The sequence below is a fragment of the Calypte anna genome, chromosome 3, assembly GCF_003957555.1.
Source record: "Calypte anna isolate BGI_N300 chromosome 3, bCalAnn1_v1.p, whole genome shotgun sequence".
In the NCBI taxonomy this organism is placed as follows: domain Eukaryota; kingdom Metazoa; phylum Chordata; class Aves; order Apodiformes; family Trochilidae; genus Calypte; species Calypte anna.
In genome coordinates, this window is record NC_044246.1 from 4,167,353 (window position 1) to 4,190,163 (window position 22,811).

Consider the following 22,811-nt stretch of genomic DNA (forward strand, 5'->3'; position numbering starts at 1 on the left):
CCTGCTGTGTGTGTGAGCACCTCTTCTACTGCTGAATTCTTTGAACACTTCCAACGAGAATTATTTTTTCATCATGATGTTGTGTGTGTCCTGTTTTATTAAGCTGGTTCTTACTTATTTTTCCCAATTGCACTTTATAAAACATTTTGCCTTGGAAGACAGGCAAGGTATTTAAAGGTAACTTTTTAAAATCTGCTTGTTTTCCTCTCAACTTCAGAATTTTTCAGATTTCCTGTTTCGCTGGTATTTAGAGAAGGGGAAGCGAGGGAAGCTGTTATCTCAGCCTATTGCTCAGCACGGGCAGCTGGCCAGTTTCTTGCAAGCTCATGAGCATCTGAGCTGGTTACATGAAATCAACAGTCAGGATCTGCAAAAGGTGGGATGGTTTTGGGCTTTTTTTGGTTTTTTTTTTTAATACAACCCAAACAGAAACGTCATGTGTTAAGTCACAAGTTACGTATTCAAGAAGGCAAATACCTCCTTCTGCCTCTTCTTCATCAAAAGATGACTGCTGATCTAGGTGAATTAATTGAGATGACATAGAGTACCAAAAGCCTCCCCACAGGCACCATCTGGTATATAATAGAAGCTGCTGCACCATGAAATGAGGGCTCTTTTCATCCCTTGGTGGTGACTAATATTTTCTATCAAGTTTTGTAAGAAAAAAATGGTGGAATTGGGAGTTTACAGTGAATATTAATACCAATATCAGATTATCCAGCAAGCGAAGAACTGACATTTCTATTTCAGAACTATTTAAAGTAAAGGAATTCAGGGTTATCACCAAAGTAACAAAGTTACTGATTACTTTAGTTGCTTATATTCATTGTATAAAAGCAGTTATATTTTAGTAGCTAATGTGCATGTGATAGGTTAATGTAACATTGGTTTTGAATTTGTTTCTCTGTTGCCTTTTAGTCTGCCCAGAAACTTTTCCCTAGTTCCTGTTGGTCAATCTTCCACCTGTTAGATTTATGGATGTATTTCACTTTAGCAAATAAACCAATTCTAAAGAAAAAGTTTTTTTTTTTTCAATGCATGTGCACATTTATTAAGCAAGCAGAGCATGGAAATATTTATCCTACTGCAAATAATACTTTATTAATACTTTATGCCCCTTAAAAACTCCATACAAACCCAGACCAACAAAAAAACTACAACCAGTATGAAGCTAAAACTCAAAATTCACCCTGAGAGTCCTGAAGTATTTACATTTGTGTCAACTGAGATTTTGCCTTTTATAGTAAAGTGCTACCAGGAGGGGACAAAGATTCAAAAATGTGCAAATAATTTAGTCTGGAGAGTTTATTTCTGAGAAGGTGCTTAAAAATTTTCTGGTTTTTTTTTTTTTTTTGTGGCAGATATGTGAGTTCTTGCCTAAATATTTGGCTGCTGCACTGGTTATATGTACAATTCTGTTTTTCAGATTCCTGAATTAACAAAGTAAATCAATCTGCATGTGAAGTTACCCTCTCAAAGCTTTTGTGGCAAAGCCTTGGATAAGATCCCAGAAGTATAATATGTGAAGTTGCAATTAATCATTTGATCACAAACTATTTTTTTCTTGATTAATAATTAAAATATTTTTTTGACAGAATTGGAGGGGAGATCTATATCTCTTCCTGAAGAGTGTAATGGAAGGTTTTAGTGTGAAACTGTACAACCTTAAGACTTGTAGTATTACAAACAGTAAGAGAGAGACTGCAGTTCAGATGAAACCTTCATCTGTTACCTTGTGTAGTGAAGTGAGGCAACCAGGTGCCACTAATTGCCAGGGAGTGAGCATGAGCTTGTGTCAAGACCACCTGTGCCTAATTAGGGTGGATTTAGGATTAGGATTCCCACATGCTCCTGCGCAGTGGGGGCCCACCCTAATTAGGCACAGGTGGGCTTGACACAAGCTCATGCTCAATCCCTGGCAATTAGTGGCACCTGGTTGCCTCATTTCACTACAACCTTTCTGAGGTCAAATTCTAAAACTGATTTCTAACATCTGTGTTAATTTCAGGCTCACAGAACCTTGCAGACTTTAGCAAATATGGAGACTCGGTATTTTGCCAAGAAGAAAACACTGCTTGGCTTGAGCAAATTAGCTGCCCTGGCATCTGATTTTTCAGATGATATACTGCAAGAGAAAGTAGAAGGTAAGAAAGAAAAGCAGTGCAAAGACTGGACTGCTCAAGTTATTGAATTAGGACAATATTAATTTTTCAGGAAGTTAATTTGTTAGGCTGAGGGCTGTAACTTAATGTGGTAATGATAAAAAAGCTGATGACTTTGCTCCCTGTAGGAAGGATGAGGAAGACAGCATAAGAGAGTAAATTGAGTGCTCACTTACACCTGGGAGTAAGGACTCTGAGCAAGGGGAATGTGTACCTTTTCACTTTTTCTAAGAGCACACAAAATAATGGCATAATTAATGAGCTTCACAGTCTTTTTGAGAAGTCATTAGACAGTTCTGAAGTAGATGAAGCTGCATTTTAATACTTAAGATGCAAGGTAGAAGTTATTTAATTTCTTAAAGCCATTTATTGCATGAGATGGAGCAAGCCCATGGCACAAGTCTTCAGCCAAAAATGTAGCTCCCAACAACTACAACCAACTTTCCTGCACAGTGCAAGAAGATCCCTCCAATCCCATGTAATCATTTTGTAATTCTGAGAAAAAAAGGAAGGATTTTTAGTCTTCATTGCACTGGGAAACTGAGTGGAAAGTAAGAAGTAGTTCACCAGGATGACAGAACTGAAATAGAAGCATTTCTGTGCTTCAGGATCATAGATGAGCTTCCAAACAGACTCCTTTGTAACAAACACTTTGTAGACCTAAATAATAATGTGACTTGACAGTGATTACATTTTAATAACATGAAACATTCATTTCCTTAAATGACTACAAGAAATATCAGAACAGGAACGCTTTCTGTTACATCAGGAGACACTTCCTGAACAGTTGCTGGCAGAGAAACAGTTGAACCTCAATGATATGCCAGTGTTGTCTGCATCTCAGCTCATTGATGTGAGTACCTCATCTTTCCTTCATTACATTTTAAAGTTCAAATATGTTTTCTGCTTCTGTATGATAAAATACTTGATAAGATCACAGCTGTCTATCCCTTACAGGACTTGCTAAGCACCTAGCTCTGTGATACATGAATTGCTTTATCTTTGCTTAGTTTCTACCAGCAATAAACTTTAGAGTGATGGTTTTAAGTTCCATTTTTTTCTTGTTGAATGTGTGCTTTAGAGTGCTGTTAGAAGAAAAAACAAACCAAATCAGTGCCAGAAGTTGATTTACAGGTTTAAGCCAGATTTTGGATAAGAGACAATTTTTACTTTGTTACTTTATCAGTAGGGCAGCACTCGAAAGGCAGAAAGGACAAAGGATTCCACTTTAGTGGTGAAGAATGCTGCAGTTAAGAAAAAACCCTAAATGGCTAAAAGATGCTTTTGGTCACCTGTTGCAAAGAGGCACCTTGACTCTTTCTACTTTTTTTTTCTTTTACAAAAACAAACCAAAAAAACCCCAATCCATACAGAAACAAAACCATCAAGTGCTGGGATGACTAATAATGTTTGACTCCCTTTCCACACTCCTTTCTGCTGGTAGCCAGCAACCAGTAGCCTTACTGGTTCTGCCTTCTTGGCAGCATATTTCCACCAGCCAGTGATGCACACAAAAATATTCAAGGAGCAACAATTACACCATGGTGTAAAACAAATCAGGTCCTCTCTAGCTGTCAGTTGTGTAACTCCTTCCTTTTGCTGTAATCCTATGGGAAACCAGAAGCTGTTAGTGTGCTTGTTTGCATTCTCCTGGCTTTCTCAGGACAATGCTGGTGGCAGGTTCTGAAGTCATTACTTGTATCTCTAAGTGAGACTCTGTGGGATGATGGGGGACTAAGAAGTCACTCAAGCACTGGCACCACAACAGTTTTCCTTCTGAATTCCCTTTTATTGTTAAAGCAGTGGTTTTACTTGCAACGTGAGAATGAAGCTCAGTAGTGTTACAAAGAGCACCTTTCAAACACTAATTCTGAATTTTGTTGCAGGGGGTGTGAAATGTTCACAGCCAGCTTGTCTGTTTTGAAGAGGTGAAAGGCAGTGTGTGTGCAGAAGTACTGCTTTGAGCTTAATTACCAAAATAATTCTGGGAGCTTATTTGTGGAGCTGAGCTCTGGCTACAATAGCCCAGGAATGTTACAGCCTTAAATGGCATTTAAATTTGAAACCTAGCAGCCTTATATCCAATATCATTTGTCCACAGACCATTGTCATGGAGGTGGAATGCTGCTCTAAAACCTTAAGTATATTCCTTACTATAAAAATACTTGTAGTTGAATCAAGACATATTTTCAGGAGAAGGTCATGTAAGTGGAAAATACATGGTGGTCTTCCCACAATGAGTTGTCCATGGTATCAGTTACATCAGTTTGTAGGCTAAAAATAATTCTCTATGTTAATCCTTGTAGATGTACATATGTGATGAGAACAGAAGGGCCAATGAGTATGACTTCAAGAAAGCTCTTGATCTGCTGGAATATATTGATGAGGTAAGAAAAGTTTTGAAGGATTTCTAATCCACAGAATTAAAAAAAAATAAATTAGTATTTAAGGTAGGATGGTACATCTCTGGTTAGGCACCATGAGTAGCTTAGTGTACAGTAATTAAAAATAACCCCTGATGTGTTTTTGAGTTTGTTTTTAAGTCACTGGGAGCTTAATGCCAAAGTGGGTTTAGGTCATTTAAGAAAAATGACACTCCTCATCTTCACTTCCCATTTATAGTCTATAGTTTCTTTTTTAGAGCCTTGCTTCCCCACAGGCTTTCTCCAAACAGGACAGAAGATCATCTGTTTTCAGGCAGTTAGTTCTAAGCTGTTGGCAGCTTCTGTGCTTGTCGTGAGGGAACTTGGGGTTGTCACAGCTCTTAAGATATAAATGGCACTGAGCCACAGATTTGCTGTCTGCTTTCTCACTGCATCTCACTGTATGGTCTAGTATCTTCTCAGGAGTAATTTTCCACAGAGGAATGAATAAATCAGCTTCTGAGGAGCATCAAACCTGAATTAACAGGTTAGCTAAAAAGCTAAAATTGGATTATTTCAGCAAAAGTATTCTTTACTACTTGAAAGCAAGAGCTCTTTCCTCATTATCCCAATTCCTGCTAGTCTGGGTAGGGTTCCAAGGTAGAATCCTCTCTGTAGTTGTGTTCTCTAAACAGCTTTGTGGCAATTTGATGGCCTTAACTTTGGTTTGATAATTCTGAATGTCTTTATAGTTAAATTCTTTTTAATTGCATTTTAAATCAGATTTTCCATTGAGTAACTCTTCTTCTAGGGGGGTTTCCTGCTTTATGTTTATGTTTATTTGTCTTGTGTTAGTACTAATTCACATTTTGTGTACTGAGGAAAGTATTACTACTTGGAGTAGCTCTGCCACTCTGAGTTAGTTCTGTTTATTTTAAAGAGAAAATTTAGTGCTGCTTTTTAAAATCTAATTTCCCCCTTTGTTTTCAGAAGATAGTTAATTTAACTAAGATTTTGTATTAAAATAAACTTCTGTTAACTCATTTTGTTCTTTTAAATTAATTCTGTCCATACAATTCATGAATACTGAAGCAACTGTATGGCTTTTGACATCTGAATCAAATGGATGTCACTCTAAAAACATGAGATTCAGATTTGCTTCTTGCTCAGCTGAGTCTCTAACAACTTGAACCATTCAGCACAAATTATTAGAGACCACAGAGGGTTGGAAGGAAGGAACATCAAGGATCTGGTGCAGCCTTTCTGTGTAGGAACATAGTTTAGGTGAGATGTCCCAGCACCTTCTCAAGCTGAATCTTAAATGTGACCAGTTTTGGGGAGCCCACCACTTCCCTGAGGAGATCATTCCAGTGTCTGGCTGTTCTTACAGTGACAAATTTTCTTCTGGGTTATCTCTCCAGGAGTAACCTGTGCTCATCACCCTTCCTCTTTTCCATGTGACTCCTTGTAAAAAGGGAGTCTCCCATCTTCTTGGTAGTACCAGAATGTGGTGATGGAGTCTCCCCTCTTTTCTCCAGGCTAAACAAACCCAGTTCTGTCAGCCTTTCAGCAGGCTTTGAGCATCTTTGTGGTCCTTCTCTGCATCTTTTCTGTGTAGCAGGGACCAGAATGGTGCTGCAGACTGGAGTTTAAAACCTAGTTCCCTACTTTTCCCTGTTTTTCTCTTGAGAATGCAGAGCTTGAAGTCAAGATGCATCCTCATGCTTTCAGACATCTAAATTGAAGAGCTTGTGGTTTCTTTTGTCTCTTGGAAGAAGAATTTAAATGGGAGGCTGAAAAAAAAATATGGTCTTTTTCCTGACAATTTATTTTAAGAGATTCTGACACTGGTTAACTCAAACTTTCTGTCCAATGAAGAGAGTGCCCTTTCCAAGACAAATGTGGATTTTGGAAGACATTTTCTAATACCTTCATAAAATAAACATCTTAATGTGGACACTAATGCATGTTAGTCAGCTTGGCCATGTAGAAGAAAGTGCCTTTCCTTCAGTCATCATTTAGCACATTTAAAAATAAAACTTGCCTTGAATGCAGTTTTGCCAGCTGGTATTTATTCATGTCTGTTAACATGGGTCCTTTTTCAGATTGAGGTAGTTATTCTTCAGCAGTGCTGGGGTAGAGAAAAGCTGAACCATGTTTCCAGATGGAAATAAACAGTCTGGTGTTTCACCAGTCTGATCAGGTCATCTGTTTGTTAAGAATAATGATCAGTAACTGAAGATTCTAATTCATGGATATAATCTGTGAGTGATTATTTAAAATAAAATTTACCTTCTGGTTTTTTTTTTCTCTATATGATTTGAAGGAAGAGGAAGTGGATATGAACTATCTTAAACTCAAAATTCTCTGTAAGGCTCTCCAAAGAGATGGGTGAGTCCAGTATGGATACTGGGAGTGTTTCTGGCATAGCTTTTCCAGAATTCTGTATTAGTTTACTATTCTCTAGCTCACTGAAAAGACTGAATTTCATTGTATAATGTTAGTAAGGTCTGAAGTATCTAATCTGTTTGTTTCTGGCTTATTTCTAAAGGGAAATCCTAGCAAAAAAGAAAAATAAATAAAAATCTGTAGTAATTTGTTAGCTTAGCTGACTGGCAGCCTACTGTACATTCTCAGCATCTGAGGCAGAAATGTACCCATACAGCTCTCATCCTTACCCCATGCTAGAGTAAAATAAATGATGGATGCTGTAATTTATTTTTTTTTGCCTTTGAAGCATCTCAGATGGAAGCTTCTTAAGAGCAACATGTGCAGAGGTCACTCCTGCAAACAATTTTTCATTTAGTTTTGGCCCTTGAACCACTTTGAAAAAGGTCATGAACCTGTCAGCCAAAGCTGCATTCCTGTCTGTAACAGATCCTAGCCTTAAATACTGCCTTAAAGAGCCACTTGTATTTGGTGTTGAAAATCCATAAAGACCGAATCCAACTTTGGTCTTTCAGCCTTCATCTGGGTTCAAAAGTGTTTGATATGTTACAGTAACCACCCTTAAGTAAGATGCTGGGTTTAATTTGATTTCAACTCTGCAATTCTTTCCACAAATTATTCTTTCACTTGCAGATGGTCCAGTTCAGATGGGAAAGATGATCCAATTGAAGCATCTAAAGATAGTATATTTGTGAAAATACTGCAAAAGCTGTTGAAAGAAGGTAAAGTATATTTAAATACAGCTGAATTTCTTGGCATTGTTTAGTGGTTTCAAAAGCTACTTAAGATGAACACTAATATATAAGAGCTACTTAAGATGAACACTAATATATAAGATATATAAAATCTTCCAGATGCATTCCACTAGATAGTTACAATCAGATGGAGCCAGTTCTATCTCTAAAATGTTGAGGGGATAAGAGATGAGCAGATTTCTGGGTTATCATCCTAGTACACTCAAATTACATGTTCAGTGGGGCAGTTGTCAGATCTTCAAACAGTTTCTTACTGTAAAATTAAGTATGCCTTCTGGGGTTAAATGCATATCTTCTCTAAAATAAGGGATCAATAACTCTCTGTCACTCAGAAGAGCTTAATCTGTTTTAGCTTAAATTTGGGTTTTCCCCACCCAAAGAAAAAAAGAAAAAAAAAGGTATTAAATTGCCCCCACTACAGCTAAAACTGGGAATGTTATGGCCATAGAAATTACAGCTGAGGCTGAGGAGGGAAGCCAAAATCTCTTTTAAATATTACTGCATATCAACTTGTTCCAGAACAAAGAAAGCTTCATGTCAAAAATACAATAAGTTCCTCAGAACAATTGTAGTTTGTAGTATGTTCAGTCCTGTCAATTAATTTCCTTCTGTAAGATTCTCACACCCCACACTGAAGTGTTGCAATGGATAAATATTTATTATATGACTTCTCCCTTTTCCTTCTCTTCTCCCCTCCCATCTTTCTTCTCTTCCTTCTCTTTTCTGTGAGGTGTTGTGCAAAGACTTGGAATTTAGGCGTAAGGATTTTAGGTTTAATCATAAATTCACTGAGAAGCTCTGTTTGAGTAGGAATTTTTTTTTAACTCAATTTTACAGGCTACTTAAACTTTATTGTATTTCTTGACATATTAGATCTTCTCAGTTCCAAAAGTGCTTCTTAACTCTGAGGCAGGCACAGGTATTTACTTAAAAATCATCTCAGGTATTTACTTAAAAATCATCTCAGGTATTTACTTAAAAATCATCTCAGGTATTTACTTTAAAATCATCTCAGGTATTTACTTTAAAATCATCTTAACTGCTAATGCTAAGCAGTTTTATCAGTGCTGTGCTAACTGGTTTTGTCTTGTAGGAGTTCAATTAAGTGAATATTTACCAGAAGTGAAGGACTTCCTGCAAGCAGATGAACTTGGCCACTTGAAATACAATGCTTACTTTGAGTTTGTGTTAAAGGCAAACTATGAACTCTATGTTCAGGGACAAGCATGATTTTTAACATTTTTTTCTAAAGAACTGTTAGGTTAATGCATACTTTTTTAATGTTCTGTTCTCTTTTTGCTAAAGCTTTGTAATAAAATCTATATGGGTAACATCCTTGGTGTTAAATTTATGGCTGTTGACAGTCAGGGGAAGCAGAGGTGTGTTTTCAGGCAAAAGAAAATGTTTTTATTTTCTGTGCCTTTCATAAACTTTCCATTTAGTTTTTCTGTCTTCATCAGTACAAGTCCTGCCTGAGTCACAGATACACAAAGACATGGGGTAAAATGTGGGACCACTGCAGGAGGTGGAAGCTTTTACTGTCCCTTCACTGGGGCTGTGATTTCTGAAAACATTAATGCTGGGTGACTGTGCAGCTGACTGATGAAACAAATGATTTTAAGTCTACTTTTTGTGCACCACCCTTTGCTGTAGAAACTAGATAACTCAAATTCTGCATTAAATTGTGCATTACTGCCACAAGAAGGCTGTCTTTTCACTCAGATTGTCTGTGAAACAAGGAATAAAACAGTTTTCATTCAAAGTCCTCTGGTCCACGAAACATTTCAACTGTAAGACTAAACCTTTTCAAAATAATTTAATATTTTATATCTTAAATTGCATTTAAGCTATATTCAGACTTCTAGAACAGCTTGCCATGCAGTCATTCACAGCAACTGCTTCAACTTAGGCTCAGAAGAAACCTAGAAAGCAGTTACAAAGGTGTGGGAGTCCAGCAGGATCTCCCTTACTCAGCAACTTGTTCTCTACTGGTTGATGCTACTAATTTGTATTTCTTTTCTTCCCCCACTTCCCCAGTTATCATTTTTAATTATTCTGATCAGATTTTAAGCTTAAAACAAAAGTTTAGTGTTGCACCTTCCTTTTGCAAGTAGCTGAACAGCCAGAGAGTGAATGCAGAGCAAGTTGCATGCCCTTATGTTTTACTTGTCTGGCTCCATGCCTGCAGCATCAACTTGATCCAACAGCTGAGAAGGTCAGAAGTTAAATTGGTTGAAGAGAATCCAGTTTCTAGTTTTAAAAGCACAGCTCTCCTTCCGTGGCTTCCCTTCCTCTCTGTACTAATACAGTAAGCTGGGCTGAGAGTCTGAACATGTTTGGAAGAATGGATGTATCTAGAGAGGTTCTAACTAATATGGGAAAGAAATGCACTGGCAGTCATCTTCTAAGATTGTTCTCTTCTGTAGCCTTGCATGGCTGAGGGGAAGTGAGGGTACAACTCCTAGCTGGGGCTTCAAAGGAGTGGGTTATTCAAAGCTCTGGAAGAATTCCACTTGCTTTTCTAAATGTCACTTTAAAGGTGGTTTCATATTGATCAACTTGAACGTTTTGGGGGAAAGGGAATAATCAGACAAGTGATTGTTACCTCCTGCTGAAACATGTTCTATCCAAACGTATTGGATGCTTTACCTTTTGCTTGAGGAGAAGCCTTTTTGATTCACCATCCACAGGAAGACATTCCAGGGACACCTCATCCCTGCTTGGGCTACTGACCACCTGTGTTCTCTCAGGAGTGGCAGGGAAAGCCCTGGAAAGCTTGCTCCAGAAGCAGACATTCCTATTCCTCTGTAGCTCTCCATCTGTTTCCAAGTGCCTGGCTCCTCTGCTGGGTTGGGATTTATTCTGGATGGAGTAAAAGCATCCATCAGGTTCTCAGGGAAATGATCAGCCGTGGAGGCTTCAACAACTCAAACAACTAATGTCTTATTCTGCTGCTGGGTTGGGAGGCATTTGGCCTTGGTACAGCAGCTTTCCATCCGACAATTGCCAAAACAGAAGGCTACAGGCAATGAGTTTACTTAAATAAAGCCTCATTAAAATAACTTCCATGTCTAAACTGAAGCTTAATGTCCTTGTACTAGGAAGGTTGAGCTGGTTCACTGTTGTGTTGGGAAGCTTGAGGCTGGGATTTGGGGCTATTCCTCCTTCTCTGGGCTGTTTTATGATGTAATAAATGTTCAGGGGCAGAACTCTCTCACGTTACTGCACGGGGAGGAAGCCTTCATTACCACCACCTAACACCAGAGCTCTAGGTTGTATCCAAGTGTAACAAAACCAGAAATAAACTTGGGACAAAAAGAACTGGGCTTTGGTTAAAACAGCTTAAGGAACAGGGGTTGCTTCTGTTGAATAAGGAAGCCTGTGTTCTTTCTTAAATAGTTTTCTCAGTAATGGCAAATGCATACAGTACAGGATGTCCACAGTTCTGTCTTCTGTTGTCACCAGAGTAGCCAGAAAGCCTATCAGTTGTCATTGGTGATCAATTTCAGAAGCTATGTGCTGGGGATAGTGATCTTCTTTGTGCCCAATTCCCATCCAGAAGCCAACTTCAAATATTTTCTGGCTTGGGGCCAAAATGAAATTCATTTCAGGAGTCCACTTAATATCAGACCTACCTGCAGAAAAGGATCCTTTGTGCAGAACTACAGGAACTTAACACTGTCAGGAGGCATATTTTCCCTGTTACACTAGATTGGGCTAGAGAGAAAATCAAAAGAAACAGAAGAGGCAGAGTAGGTTTTTGCTTGTATCAGATTTCATTGAGGATTAGGAGTGTTTATCTTTCAGTGACGTGAGACTTTCTGTTACTGGATTTCTGGTTCAACACAACTGACCACGTTTTGGAAGCCACAACTGAGTGTTATGGTTCTGTAAATAGATTTGATGGCAGTGATGCTTTTAACTGCTTTCAGGTTTCTGATTTTTTGTACTGCCAGTTGTTGATGACAGAACTGAAGAATAATACAAGAAGCTGCAGAGCAGTATGAGAGAACAGCATGTTTTATTCCCAGCATACTTTAATACAATATCTTGACAGGCATTAAAAATCTATAGCAGAATGAAACAGGAAACAGCCAGGGGGGTAGAGAGGAACACTGCCAGACTGGAGGATGCAGAAATTAAACAGAGGTGAAGAAAAGTTGTCTGCTTCTCAGTTGATCCATCTGCTCTGCCTTGCAGTGGAGGAAATCAGCTACAGAAATGCCTTCAGTAGCAGGAGACTCCTCACACCATGAGCATTTCTGGTTTATTGTTTCTTCTTCTGACTCTCCTTGGCTAAGCTTTAAAAAGATTAGGGTTAGGGTTTTACCTGTGCCTTCAGAGAAGTTCTTGAAGGTTGATACGATTCTGTTCATGTGAGTCAATATTCATTGGCAGGGTAGCAAACCTGCTGACACTTCTGCCTCTTTCCATCCATAACCAGAACTTCTAATAGAAAATCTAAGTGTCTGTCCAACGTGGAATCTCTGCAGGGGATGAACTGTTCCTCTTGACTTGCACAATACCTTCAGCTGGTCAGAGATGACTTGCCAGTGAGGCTGCAGTCCTTTTGGACAGGGTATTTTTGGCAGCAATATTTGGTGGATGCTGGCGAGCTCCGGGGCCAGCACTGTGCACTCCGTGGTGGCAGCAGCATCCCTGCTCCTCAGGCTCCTGGGATCAGTCACCAGGATTCATGCTCCCCAGGGTTTCTCTTCAGGCGTTCCTTTAGCGGGTTTTATCCCTTGCATTTATTTTCCGTGGGTTTTTTTTAAATCGCAGCAAATTAAAACCTCCATGAGCTGTGGTTTTCCCCTGAGCTGCTGCCACACACAATGGCGCTGTGCGAGCCACACACCCACCTCCTCCCTTCACCTTCCCTCACAACCCCTTCCTCCTCCATGCCCTCTACCCACACCCAAACCCACTGACGGCCGCATTCCCCTTCACAGCCCCTGGTTGGGGACCGGGGTTTGCGGTGGTCCCGCAGCCCCAGGCCCCTGACACTCCCCGGCCCGCTCCACCCTCACGCCCCGCCGGGCCCTCTCCTCCCCCGCCTCCAGGCCCTGACCTGCGCCCGGCGGGGCTGCCGCGGCTTCCCCCACCTGCTTTGCCCTTAACGGGCCCGGCGGTGCCGGGGGATTATTTCTGCCCCGGCCGCGGGTGGTGGTGGTGGTGGCGATGGGAGGGGGGCCCGGCAGACGCTCCTTATACGGCCGGGCCGGGCTCACCTGGGCCGCGGCCAGAAGCGCCTTCTTTGGGCAGCGCCGGGCCGGGACCGCGCCGGGTCCGACACCCAAATATGGCGACGGCCGGGACCGCATTCCTGGGGGCCGAGCATCGCCGCTGCCCGCCGCGATAAAAGCCTGTGCGGGCTGCCCCGGCACACGAGTAACCCTGCCAGGAGCGGGAGGCCTCTCTGCCAGCCGCCCGACGCGCCCAGCCCGCAGCCAGCCCAGGTAAGTCCCGCTCCCGCCGATCTCTCCCTGCGGCTCCCGTCCGCCCGTCGGTCTCACCCCGTGCCCCTCAGACAGCCGGCACCATGTGCGACGAGGACGAAACCACCGCGCTCGTGTGTGACAACGGCTCCGGCCTGGTGAAGGCCGGCTTCGCCGGGGATGATGCCCCCAGGGCCGTGTTCCCCTCCATCGTGGGTCGCCCCCGCCATCAGGTAGGGAGCAGTCCCCTGCTCAGACTCCCCCCCAGACCCGGACACAGCCGTGGTGGGGCCTCCCCGCTGCCTCCCGGGGAAGGGAGGATGCCCGGCTCCGTGGGGATGTGGCTGAGTCCCCTTCCCTTTACCTCCTCCGCAGGGCGTCATGGTGGGTATGGGTCAGAAAGACTCCTACGTAGGAGATGAAGCGCAGAGCAAGAGAGGTATCCTGACCCTGAAGTACCCCATTGAACACGGCATCATCACAAACTGGGACGACATGGAGAAGATCTGGCACCACACCTTCTACAATGAGCTGCGTGTGGCCCCCGAGGAGCACCCCACCCTCCTCACCGAGGCCCCTCTTAACCCCAAAGCCAACCGTGAAAAGATGACCCAAATCATGTTTGAGACCTTCAACGTTCCCGCCATGTATGTGGCCATCCAGGCTGTGCTGTCCCTCTATGCCTCTGGCCGTACCACTGGTGAGTGCAGGTGTCCAGCTGGCCCCTCTCCCCTCAAGAAAGGATCCCCAGAAGTGGTCTCTGACAGCTGACAAGCGCTCTGCCCTCCACTGGCTGTGTCTCAGGTGGTTGTTTCTTCTTTCCACAGGTATCGTGCTGGACTCTGGGGATGGTGTCACACACAATGTCCCCATCTATGAAGGGTATGCCCTTCCCCATGCCATCATGCGCTTGGATCTGGCTGGCCGGGACCTCACTGACTACCTGATGAAGATCCTGACTGAGCGTGGCTATTCCTTTGTCACCACAGGTAAGCACTATTCCTGCCCTCAAAATGTCCTCTCCCCCTTCCAACCTTTGCACCTCCAGGGATGCTGCAGCCTCTCAACCCTCTCCAAGCCCCATCAGCACTCCCTGGTGGGAGTCTGTGTGTGGTTGTGGGGTCTGGAGTCCCAGCAGAACTATGGAGGGGACTCAAGCATTCCCAGTTCCTCTTCTGCAGTCACTGATGCCTTTCCTCTCCCCTGACAGCTGAACGTGAGATTGTCCGGGACATCAAGGAGAAGCTGTGCTATGTGGCTCTGGACTTTGAGAACGAGATGGCCACTGCTGCCTCTTCCTCCTCCCTGGAAAAGAGCTACGAGCTGCCTGATGGGCAGGTCATCACCATTGGCAACGAGCGTTTCCGCTGCCCAGAAACCCTCTTCCAGCCTTCCTTCATTGGTGTGTGTCTCCCACTTAACCCCTCTCCTCTCCTCCCACTCTCACCTCTCTCCCAAGTCCCCCTGTTGGAGCTCTCACTTGGCATTTAACTCATCCCTGCTTTTCTCCCTTCCTTGGCCCTCAGGTATGGAGTCTGCAGGGATCCATGAGACCACCTACAACAGCATCATGAAGTGTGACATTGACATCAGGAAGGACCTGTATGCCAACAACGTCATGTCTGGGGGTACCACCATGTACCCAGGTATTGCTGACCGCATGCAGAAGGAGATCACAGCCCTGGCCCCCAGCACAATGAAGATCAAGGTAAGGCTGGAGCACAAAGGTGCAGGACCCTCCTTTTCTTGCCCTCCTGCAAGCAGAGTTGGGGGGGCTGTAGCTGCTGCTTTACTCACCTCCTCTCTCTTGTTTTTTCTCTAGATCATTGCCCCACCTGAGCGTAAGTACTCTGTCTGGATTGGTGGCTCTATCCTGGCCTCCCTGTCCACCTTCCAGCAGATGTGGATCACAAAGCAGGAATACGATGAAGCTGGCCCGTCCATTGTCCACCGTAAATGCTTCTAAACTTGTTTACATGATCACTTTGCTAACCACGCTCAGGATGACAACCTTCTAGGTTGCAGGCTGCCGAGGGCCTGCAACAGCCATGTAACTTTCTATTTTGTAACGATTTCTGGTTACTGTTGCTGCAAAGCTCCACACGACACAGTGTATGTAAAGTGTACATAAATTAATTTATTTTACCTCATTTTGTTTGTGTTTAAAACCAATGCCCTGTGGAAGGAAACAAAAAACTTCAAGAAGCATTAAATCGTCAGTCATTCTGTCACACCCCTCAGACGGTTGTTGTTTCTCTCATCATTTGTGTGGTTTATTCCATGGCTGGATGGTGTTGTCTGTAGTCTGTACAGCCAGGGTGGTGGTGCCTGGGGAGGATGAAGGGACAGCCCTGTGTCACTTGCTGGAGCTCCATGGGCATCGCTGCAAAGTGGGTGCCCCCTGCTCTGCCCCCTGCTCCTCCCATGCTTGGGGGTGGGGGGAAAGGGTTACCCAGAGCCTTGGCTTGCAAAGGATTTGATTTGGCTTCAGCCTGCCAAAAAAGTAGCCCTGGCATGCTGATGGAGCTCCCTGGGGTGAGGGATGGAGGCAAGGCTGGGGCCAAGGGCAGGTGCCGGGGGGGCAGGTTAAATAAAGAGCTTTCCACTCCACTTATGGGAAACCTGCCTGGCATCCTGCTGTCCCCAGGGGGTCAAGGGCAGCCAGGGCCCCTTCCTCACCCTGCCCAACATGCTTGCCCTTCCCAGTGGTCACAGATGAGAGGCAAAGCCCCCCCCGCATCCCTCCTCTGCCCTCCTGGAGCCAGATCCTTCATGCAGGAACCCCCCAGGAACCCAGAGGAAAACCTTGGGGCTTCCCCCTGCCCTTTTTTGCTTCTGAGGATGCAGAGCAGAGGGGAAGTTGCCCCTGCCTGTCTCCCTTCTCTCTTGTTGGGGTGGGGGGGGCTCTTCCATCAAACCTCACACCCTGCCAGGTGCTCAAGTCCCTTGGGGTGCCACCCCAAAGCCCTGCCAGGCTTGGCACAGCTCCTGGGGCAGGGCACGTGTGCAGGAGTGTGCAGCCTCTGGAAGAGGACACCCCCTGGAGCACAGAGCCCTGGCAGGAAAGTACTGCTTCTGTTTTGGGGAGCTCTGTGGGGAAAAATAAATAATTTTTTGTTGTTGTTGTTAAACTTCCAGCCCAAGAAGGTTTTTTTTGCTACTGAGCTAAGGGTGAACTTCTTTTGCATTTTGGCTTTTGGGTTTCTTTTTCATCACACATGTGTACATTTTTTTTTTGTTTGTTTGTTTTTGTATCCCTATCCCAAAGAAAAAGCCTGTGGGAGGAGCTGGCCTGATCCTTCCCTGGTCTCTGGAGGACAGGGAGATCCCTGAAAAGCGCTGGAGCCGAAATCCTTCTCTGAGTCACTGGGATTGGACTGGGAAGCAGGAATGTGGTTGCTTCTTAAAAACAAACCAGAAGCATTTACTTGCAATTTGTTGTGTAGTGGCACAAGCTTCACCTGGCAGCTCTGGGTTGGGATTTGGAAGGAATCCTGACTAACCTGGAGTCCTCAGTGCTTGAGTCCAGTTGGGGCTTATGTGGTGTTAGGAGATAGATTTTAGGACCTGCTGCTCTTGTTGGATTTAAAAGTTGCTTTAGAAGGATGGATAAAAGTTAAGTTAGAAAGGCAACCCATAGTGCCACTGACTTTTCATCTGCTAAAGATGCTGAAGAAGTTGGGGTTGTTCAGCCTGGAGAAGAGGAGGCTTGAAGTGACTTAGAGCAACCTTGCATCTTCTTCCAACCTTCCATATCTGAAGGGGCTACAAGAAAGCTGGAGAAGGGCTTTGACACGGGGGTGTAGTGGGAGGACAAAGAGAAATGGTTTCAGATTTGAAGAGGGGAGATTTAGGTTGGACACCACCAATTTAAAGGTGGTGAGACACTGGCACAGGTTGCCCAAGGAAGTTGTGGCTGCCTTGAAGGTCAGGTTGGATGGGGCTTGGAGCAACCTGGGGTGGTGGGAGGTGGGAGTTGGACCTGGATGAGCTTTAAGATCTGGGTTCCCTGTTCCAAGAAAGAGGTGGAGGTGCTGGAGAGTGTCCAGAGAAGGGGCAGGAGGATGATCAGAGGGCTGGAGCACCTCTGCTATGAGGAGAGACTGAGAGAGTTGGGGTTATTCAGTCTGGAGAGGAGAAGGCTCCCAGGAGACCTTATTGTGGCCTTCCAGGGGCTGAAGGGGCTACAGGAAAGCTGGGGAGGGACTTTTGAGGCTGTCAGGTAGGGATAGGACATGGGGGAATGTATTCCAGCTGGAGGAGGGGAGATTTAGATTGGATGTGAGGAAGAAGTTCTTCCCCATGAGGGTGGTGAGACCCTGGCACAGGTTGCCCAGAGAGGTGGTGGAAGCCCCATCCATCCCTGGAAGTTTTTAAGGTCAGGCTGGATGGGGCTTGGAGCAACCTGGGCTGGTGGGAGGTGTCCCTGCCCATGCAGGGGGTTGGACCTGGATGAGCTTTAAGGTCCCTTCCAACCCTGAAAATTCTATGATTCCATGATTCCCACTTCATGGAACCTCTCCTGGTGTTTTCTCCCAGCCTTTCAGTCTCTCTCCCTTACTCCCTGCTCCATCCTCCCCTGGGAGATTGGTGGGGGAATAACAGAGAGCATCTGTCACCTCAAACTGTGACAATGTGACCTCAGAGGAGGAAAAGGGAACAGAATGAAGGATGCATGCAGCCAGCAAGGTGCCATGGGAGGAGGGGTAACAGCAGGATGGCTCTTGCCTCCTCCAAAATCCTCTTGGTTCCCTGGTTGGACCATGTGGGAAATGTGAAAAGCTGCTTTGGTTGCAAACATCACCAGGGGATGGAAAATCTGGAGAAAGAAAAAGTCCTTGAGGGAACAAAAGTTACGAGGGGACAAAAGTTATGAGGAGCTGTTTGTGTGAGCTTGGGAGGCACAATCATGACTTGGGCTTTGGTGTAAAGTTCCCAAGGTCTGCAGATTTCTGGGCTGTTAGCAGAAATATTGCAGGAGCAGGGAAACTCCTGTTTAACAGGGAAAAACCAGATTCCCTCTTTCCCTGAGTAAGAGGGAAAACTTAGATTCTGAGGGACAGGCTTGAGGGCTCCTCTGAGCAGAACAACAAAAAGAATCCTGGAGAAGATAAAGGCACTGAAGGTTCTTCCCAATTTCATTTTGACATCAATTTTGACATAATAATGTGATAATCTGCATTGCACAGGGAGCAGAATGTGGCTGGGGAGGGGTTACCTCCCACAAAATGCCATGGCTCTGCCCCCAGCTTGGAAAAAGGAACTGGCACCACAACTCTTCTCCCCTGGGGCTCCAAAACTGCAGGAACAAAAAGCACTTTGACCTGCAGAGTTGTGTTGTGTTTGGCTTTGCTGAGAGGACCTGAGCAACCAACACTGTAGCTCCACCATGTACTCAGTTGACTCCGAATCTTCCCTGGGCATCTGGCCAAGAATATTTCTTCAATGAGATTTAGTGAAAGGACAAAATAGAAGCCACATGAAATATCACCATGATTTTCAGAGGAAGCTCCTAAGTGACAAATTCTGTGGTGATCTTTCTTTTTGAAAGTGGAGCTTTAAAACGAAGCCCTTCAAAGCACAGTTGTTCAGAACTTCATATGCTTTTATTGGACAGGAAAAAATTGTTTCTCTTTCATTAATCCCCAGGAAGAAAAAAAAAAAAAAGCAACACAGCCTGTTAGGGTCTCTTTCTTCCTTTCTTTTTGAACCAAACAGGCATTTTTCTTTAAAAATCTAATGAAAGCTATTTTGATGTATAGATTCCCATTTGTTCCCAGGTGCATCTCCTGGGATAGAAAAAGGAGCACATGATGGTGACTGTAACCCATGGATCAGGTGATGGGTAAGTGCAGGCAGTGCTGGTGGGAAGGGCCTCATGTGGGACAGATGCTGCTTGGGGTGGGCAGAGCCATCAGAGCATCCCCTGGCCTCCTCCTGCTCTCTCCTGGGATCTCTTTCAGCCTCTCAGGGGCAAAACAGCTTTTGAGGGAAGAAAAGGAGTCAGGTTTGAAGCCTGGGGAAGCAGTTGGAATTGCAAAAGCTCTGTTTTATTTATTTTTATTCTTATTATTTGCTCAGGACCTGAAAAACAAAGCAACTTCTGACTGCCATGAAGCAGGGGAGGTTTGAAGCATCACTGGGGAGGGGGGGTGTGCTAGAGATAAGCAGATGCTGGAGAAACCTTTTTATTACCCAGGGGAGTTTTTCTCCTTATCCCCCCATTCTGTCAACACTGAAACTCCCCTGCCTGCTGCAGAACTGAGACCTCAGACCTCCAGCACTGCAGGGCAGGTGATTCTCTTGTGTTTGCAGGGACCACAGCCAAAGCCTTTCCTGTCTGAGCTGCTCAAGCCCATGCTCTGCAACTCAAATGTGTGGCTGGGAGGCAGCTCTGGGGCCTCTGTTGCTCAGGGAGTGCCACAGGCAGCCCGGGAATGAGCCTCTCAGTAACCCCACCTCAGGGAGCTGTGTATATATAGATCCCTGGAAGCAGTTTTCTTCCTTCCTTGGCACATCCCTCCCACCCGTGATACCCTCCAAACGTGCCCTCCCTGCCCCCCTCTGCCCTCACTCTCCAGCTTCCAGCAGCTTCTCTCCCTTCCCCTGAAAACAAGGATTTGAAGCTGAGAAATCTGACTGCTGAGGGGAAAAAAGGGACAAAAAGGGTCCCAGAGATGAGCAGCCCAAAGCCAGGGGCCACAGGCACCAGTGCTTGTCCCCAGCTCACAGAGGAACAAGTTATTTACTTGCAACAGGGTTGGGCTCTTCTAAGAGGACCTGAGTTGTGTTCAAAGAATCACAGAATGGTTTGGGGTGGAAGGGACCTTAAAGCTCATCCAGTCTCAACCCCCTGCATGAGCAGGGACACCTCCCACCAGTCCAGGATGCTCCAAGCCCCATCCAGCCTGGACTTGAGCACTTCCAGGCACGGGGCTTCCACAACCTCTCTTGGCAACCTGGGCCAGCACCCTCATAATGAAGAATTTCTTCCTAATGTCTGACCTAAATCTCCACTCTTTTTGCTTAAAACCACTCCCTCTTGTCCTGTCACTCCATGGCCATGTAAAAAGTTCCTCCCCAGCTTTCTTGGAGACCTTTGAGGTCCTGGCAGGTGCTCTAAGTTCTCCCTGGAGCTTTCTCCTCTCCAGATTGAACAACCCCAACTCTCTCAGTCTGTCCTCATAGCAGAGATGCTCCAGCCCTCTGACCATCTCCATGGCCTCCTCTGGACTTTCTCCAACAGCTCCATGTGCTTCCTATGTGGAGGGCTCCAGACCTGGACACAGAGCTCCAGGTGTACTTGCAGAGGAGGCCATTGCCTCATGACTCTTCTGCTTAGATTGCCAACAAAGTTTCTCAGGGTATCTGCTGCTGTAAGATTATTTTTTTTTTTTAATTCCCTTTAGCAACCATAATCATGATGAATTGTTAAAAAAGGCAGGAGGGTCTAAACCCTCAGTTTAGGAAGGATATCAAGGTCCTGGAGCAGGTCCAAAGGAGGGCAACTAAGCTGATGAAGGGACTTAAGCAAATATCCTATGAGGAGAGGCTGAGGGAGCTGGGGGTGTTCAGGCTGGAGAAGAGGAGGCTCAGGGGAGACCTCATCACTCTCTACAGCTCCCTGAAAGGAGGTTGGAGCCAGGGGGGGGTTGGGCTCTTTTCCCAGGCAACTCTCAGCAAGACAAGAGGGCACAAAAGGTCTCAAGTTGTGCCAGGGGAGGTTTAGGTTGGAGATTAGAAAGAATTTCTTTCTGGAGAGGGTGATCAAGCATTGGAATGGGCTGCCCAGGGAAGTAGTGGATTCTTCGTGTCTGGAGATATTTCCAAAGAGCCTGGATGTGGCACTGAGTGCCATGGGCTGGGAACTGCAGCGGGAGTGGATCAAGGGTTGGACTTGATGATCTCTGAGGTCCCTTCCAACCCAGCCAATTCTAGGATTCTATGATAAACCAGGGTGGATTTGACAATGAACAGTGCTGCCCCTGGGCTATCAGCCATTTGGAGTCCAGTCAAAGGGTCTGTGCTCCACAGCCCATCCTGCAGATGAAGTGTGGTCCAGGTGCTGAGGATGTCCAGTTTCTTGCCATGAGTTATTTGGAGTGGTTGTGTAGGGATTGAGGCACTTTTTAAGAACAGGGCATTTTCTTCATGTAGTGTAACGAGGCAACCAGGTGCCACTAATTGCCAAGGAGTGAGCCAAGGAGTTCCTCCTGTGTCTGCAGGAACGGAGCAGTTTTCATTGGAGGATTGCCTTTTTTTTAGGTTTTTTCCCTTTCCTGTGCCAAGGACCATCATGGCTTTCCTCTATGAGCATAGCCAAGTCAACACTTCATTTGCTGCCAGCAAAGTGGCTTTTCTGTTTTCTGTCTCCAAGGAAGATAATGAGCAATAGCTAATGCTCATGAAGGGTTTTGAGATGCTGTCATAGAAGGTGTTTGAGGAATGTGAAATACTTGCAAGCCTAAATTTAGCTCCAAAAGTCATGCAGCCCAGTTTCCTGGCACAATTACCACAGAAAGTCTTGAAATCTGAACGTTTTCCAAGCATGGCCAGAGGATGGAGGCTGCAGCAGCTGCCTGGTGGTGCTGGGGATCTCCAGCTGTGCCTCCAGAGAGTCCATCATATCCCTGAGAGCCCAAATCTTTCTCTTCTCTTTCCCCTGAGGTCTTCACACCAGCAACTTGAAACACCAGCACTGGTGTGATGCCTCCATGCTTGGCCTGCAAGAATAAGATTCTTCTTCAAACCCCATGTAAGTGGCAGATTTAGGAGGGTAACAGTAGGATTCAGTCAGCTGCAGGAGAATGTGAGAGGTCTCTTTTGGGATAAACATTTTAGGAAAAACCCTGGCGGTTGATTTTAGAACCATTAATTTTTATTCTTAATCTTTTTGCCCATTATTTTTGTCAGCCCACTGAAACCATCACATCCTGGCTGAGACTGCAGGGTTGAGGGCTTAGGATGCTCCTGTTCACCTCTGAAGGTCTGAATGCTGGGCAGGTTAATAAAAAAGGTTGATCTTAGACAACAAAATATGGCATTGAGTGAAAGTTGGTGTTAAAATTTGAAGCCCAAATTAAAGAGAGTGTCATTTAATCCTTGAGGTGCTTAACTTCAGCTGACACCTTCCTTTATTTTTCCTTAGTCCCTGCTGCACACATTCCTGGGTGGAAGAGAAACTTGATGTAACTCCAGTCACATCTTGCCTGGGATCCAGAAACCAGGGATAGCTCTGCCCAAACTGGAGGCATTTGGGTTTTTTGTTGGCTGCAGCTTCCCACAGCAAAGGCTGGAGCAGGACTGGAGGCAGCCTGGGGAGCACACCTGCTGAATCTGCATCATTGTTTAAAAATAAAAAAGGGAGAGCAAAGAATAACATGGAAAATATTGCAAGGTCAGCAGATGGAATGGAGAGGGCTCCTGCCTGGGCATGGGGGTCTGGGCAAGGACAGGAGAAATACTGGTAGCAGGAGTGATGGAGAAGACTCCCAGGGGTTCTGTATTGATTAATTTTTATTATTTTTAATAATAATTCTATTATTAATTCAATTTTATTGATTTTTATTATTTGTGCAGGGCTAGATCTGTCCTATTTCAATGCTGCTGCAAAGTTTCAGCCTATTTCTGCAGCCTCAAATGCTC

General features: G+C 44.8%; 2 protein-coding genes across 4 annotated transcripts in view; both read left to right on the forward strand.

Moving 5' to 3' along the window:
- The window catches only part of NUP133 (nucleoporin 133), a 31,496-nt gene extending 22,011 nt beyond the window's left edge, over positions 1–9,485 (forward strand). Inside the window, exons 20-26 of the mRNA XM_030446699.1 lie at positions 218–376; positions 2,009–2,144; positions 2,897–3,015; positions 4,469–4,549; positions 6,852–6,916; positions 7,607–7,695; positions 8,822–9,485. Of these exons, the coding sequence (XP_030302559.1) occupies positions 218–376; positions 2,009–2,144; positions 2,897–3,015; positions 4,469–4,549; positions 6,852–6,916; positions 7,607–7,695; positions 8,822–8,958 (786 nt within the window). The 3' untranslated portion in view covers positions 8,959–9,485. The remainder of the gene's footprint in view (positions 1–217; positions 377–2,008; positions 2,145–2,896; positions 3,016–4,468; positions 4,550–6,851; positions 6,917–7,606; positions 7,696–8,821) is intronic.
- Positions 9,486–13,085: 3,600 nt separating this feature from the next.
- ACTA1 (actin alpha 1, skeletal muscle) lies at positions 13,086–15,404 on the forward strand. Of its 3 annotated transcripts, none has more exons than XM_030446700.1 (7): positions 13,086–13,187; positions 13,259–13,399; positions 13,542–13,866; positions 13,994–14,155; positions 14,377–14,568; positions 14,693–14,874; positions 14,989–15,132. In XM_030446700.1, exons 2-7 carry the CDS (start codon positions 13,271–13,273, stop codon positions 15,130–15,132), a joined length of 1,134 nt encoding a protein of 377 aa, XP_030302560.1. In that variant the 5' UTR covers positions 13,086–13,187; positions 13,259–13,270. The 3 variants fall into 3 exon arrangements, with proteins under 3 accessions (XP_030302560.1, XP_030302561.1, XP_030302562.1); XM_030446701.1 differs by having other exon boundaries at positions 13,090–13,187; positions 13,263–13,399; XM_030446702.1 differs by lacking the exon at positions 13,086–13,187 and having other exon boundaries at positions 13,271–13,399; positions 14,989–15,404.
- Positions 15,405–22,811: the final 7,407 nt, after the last annotated feature.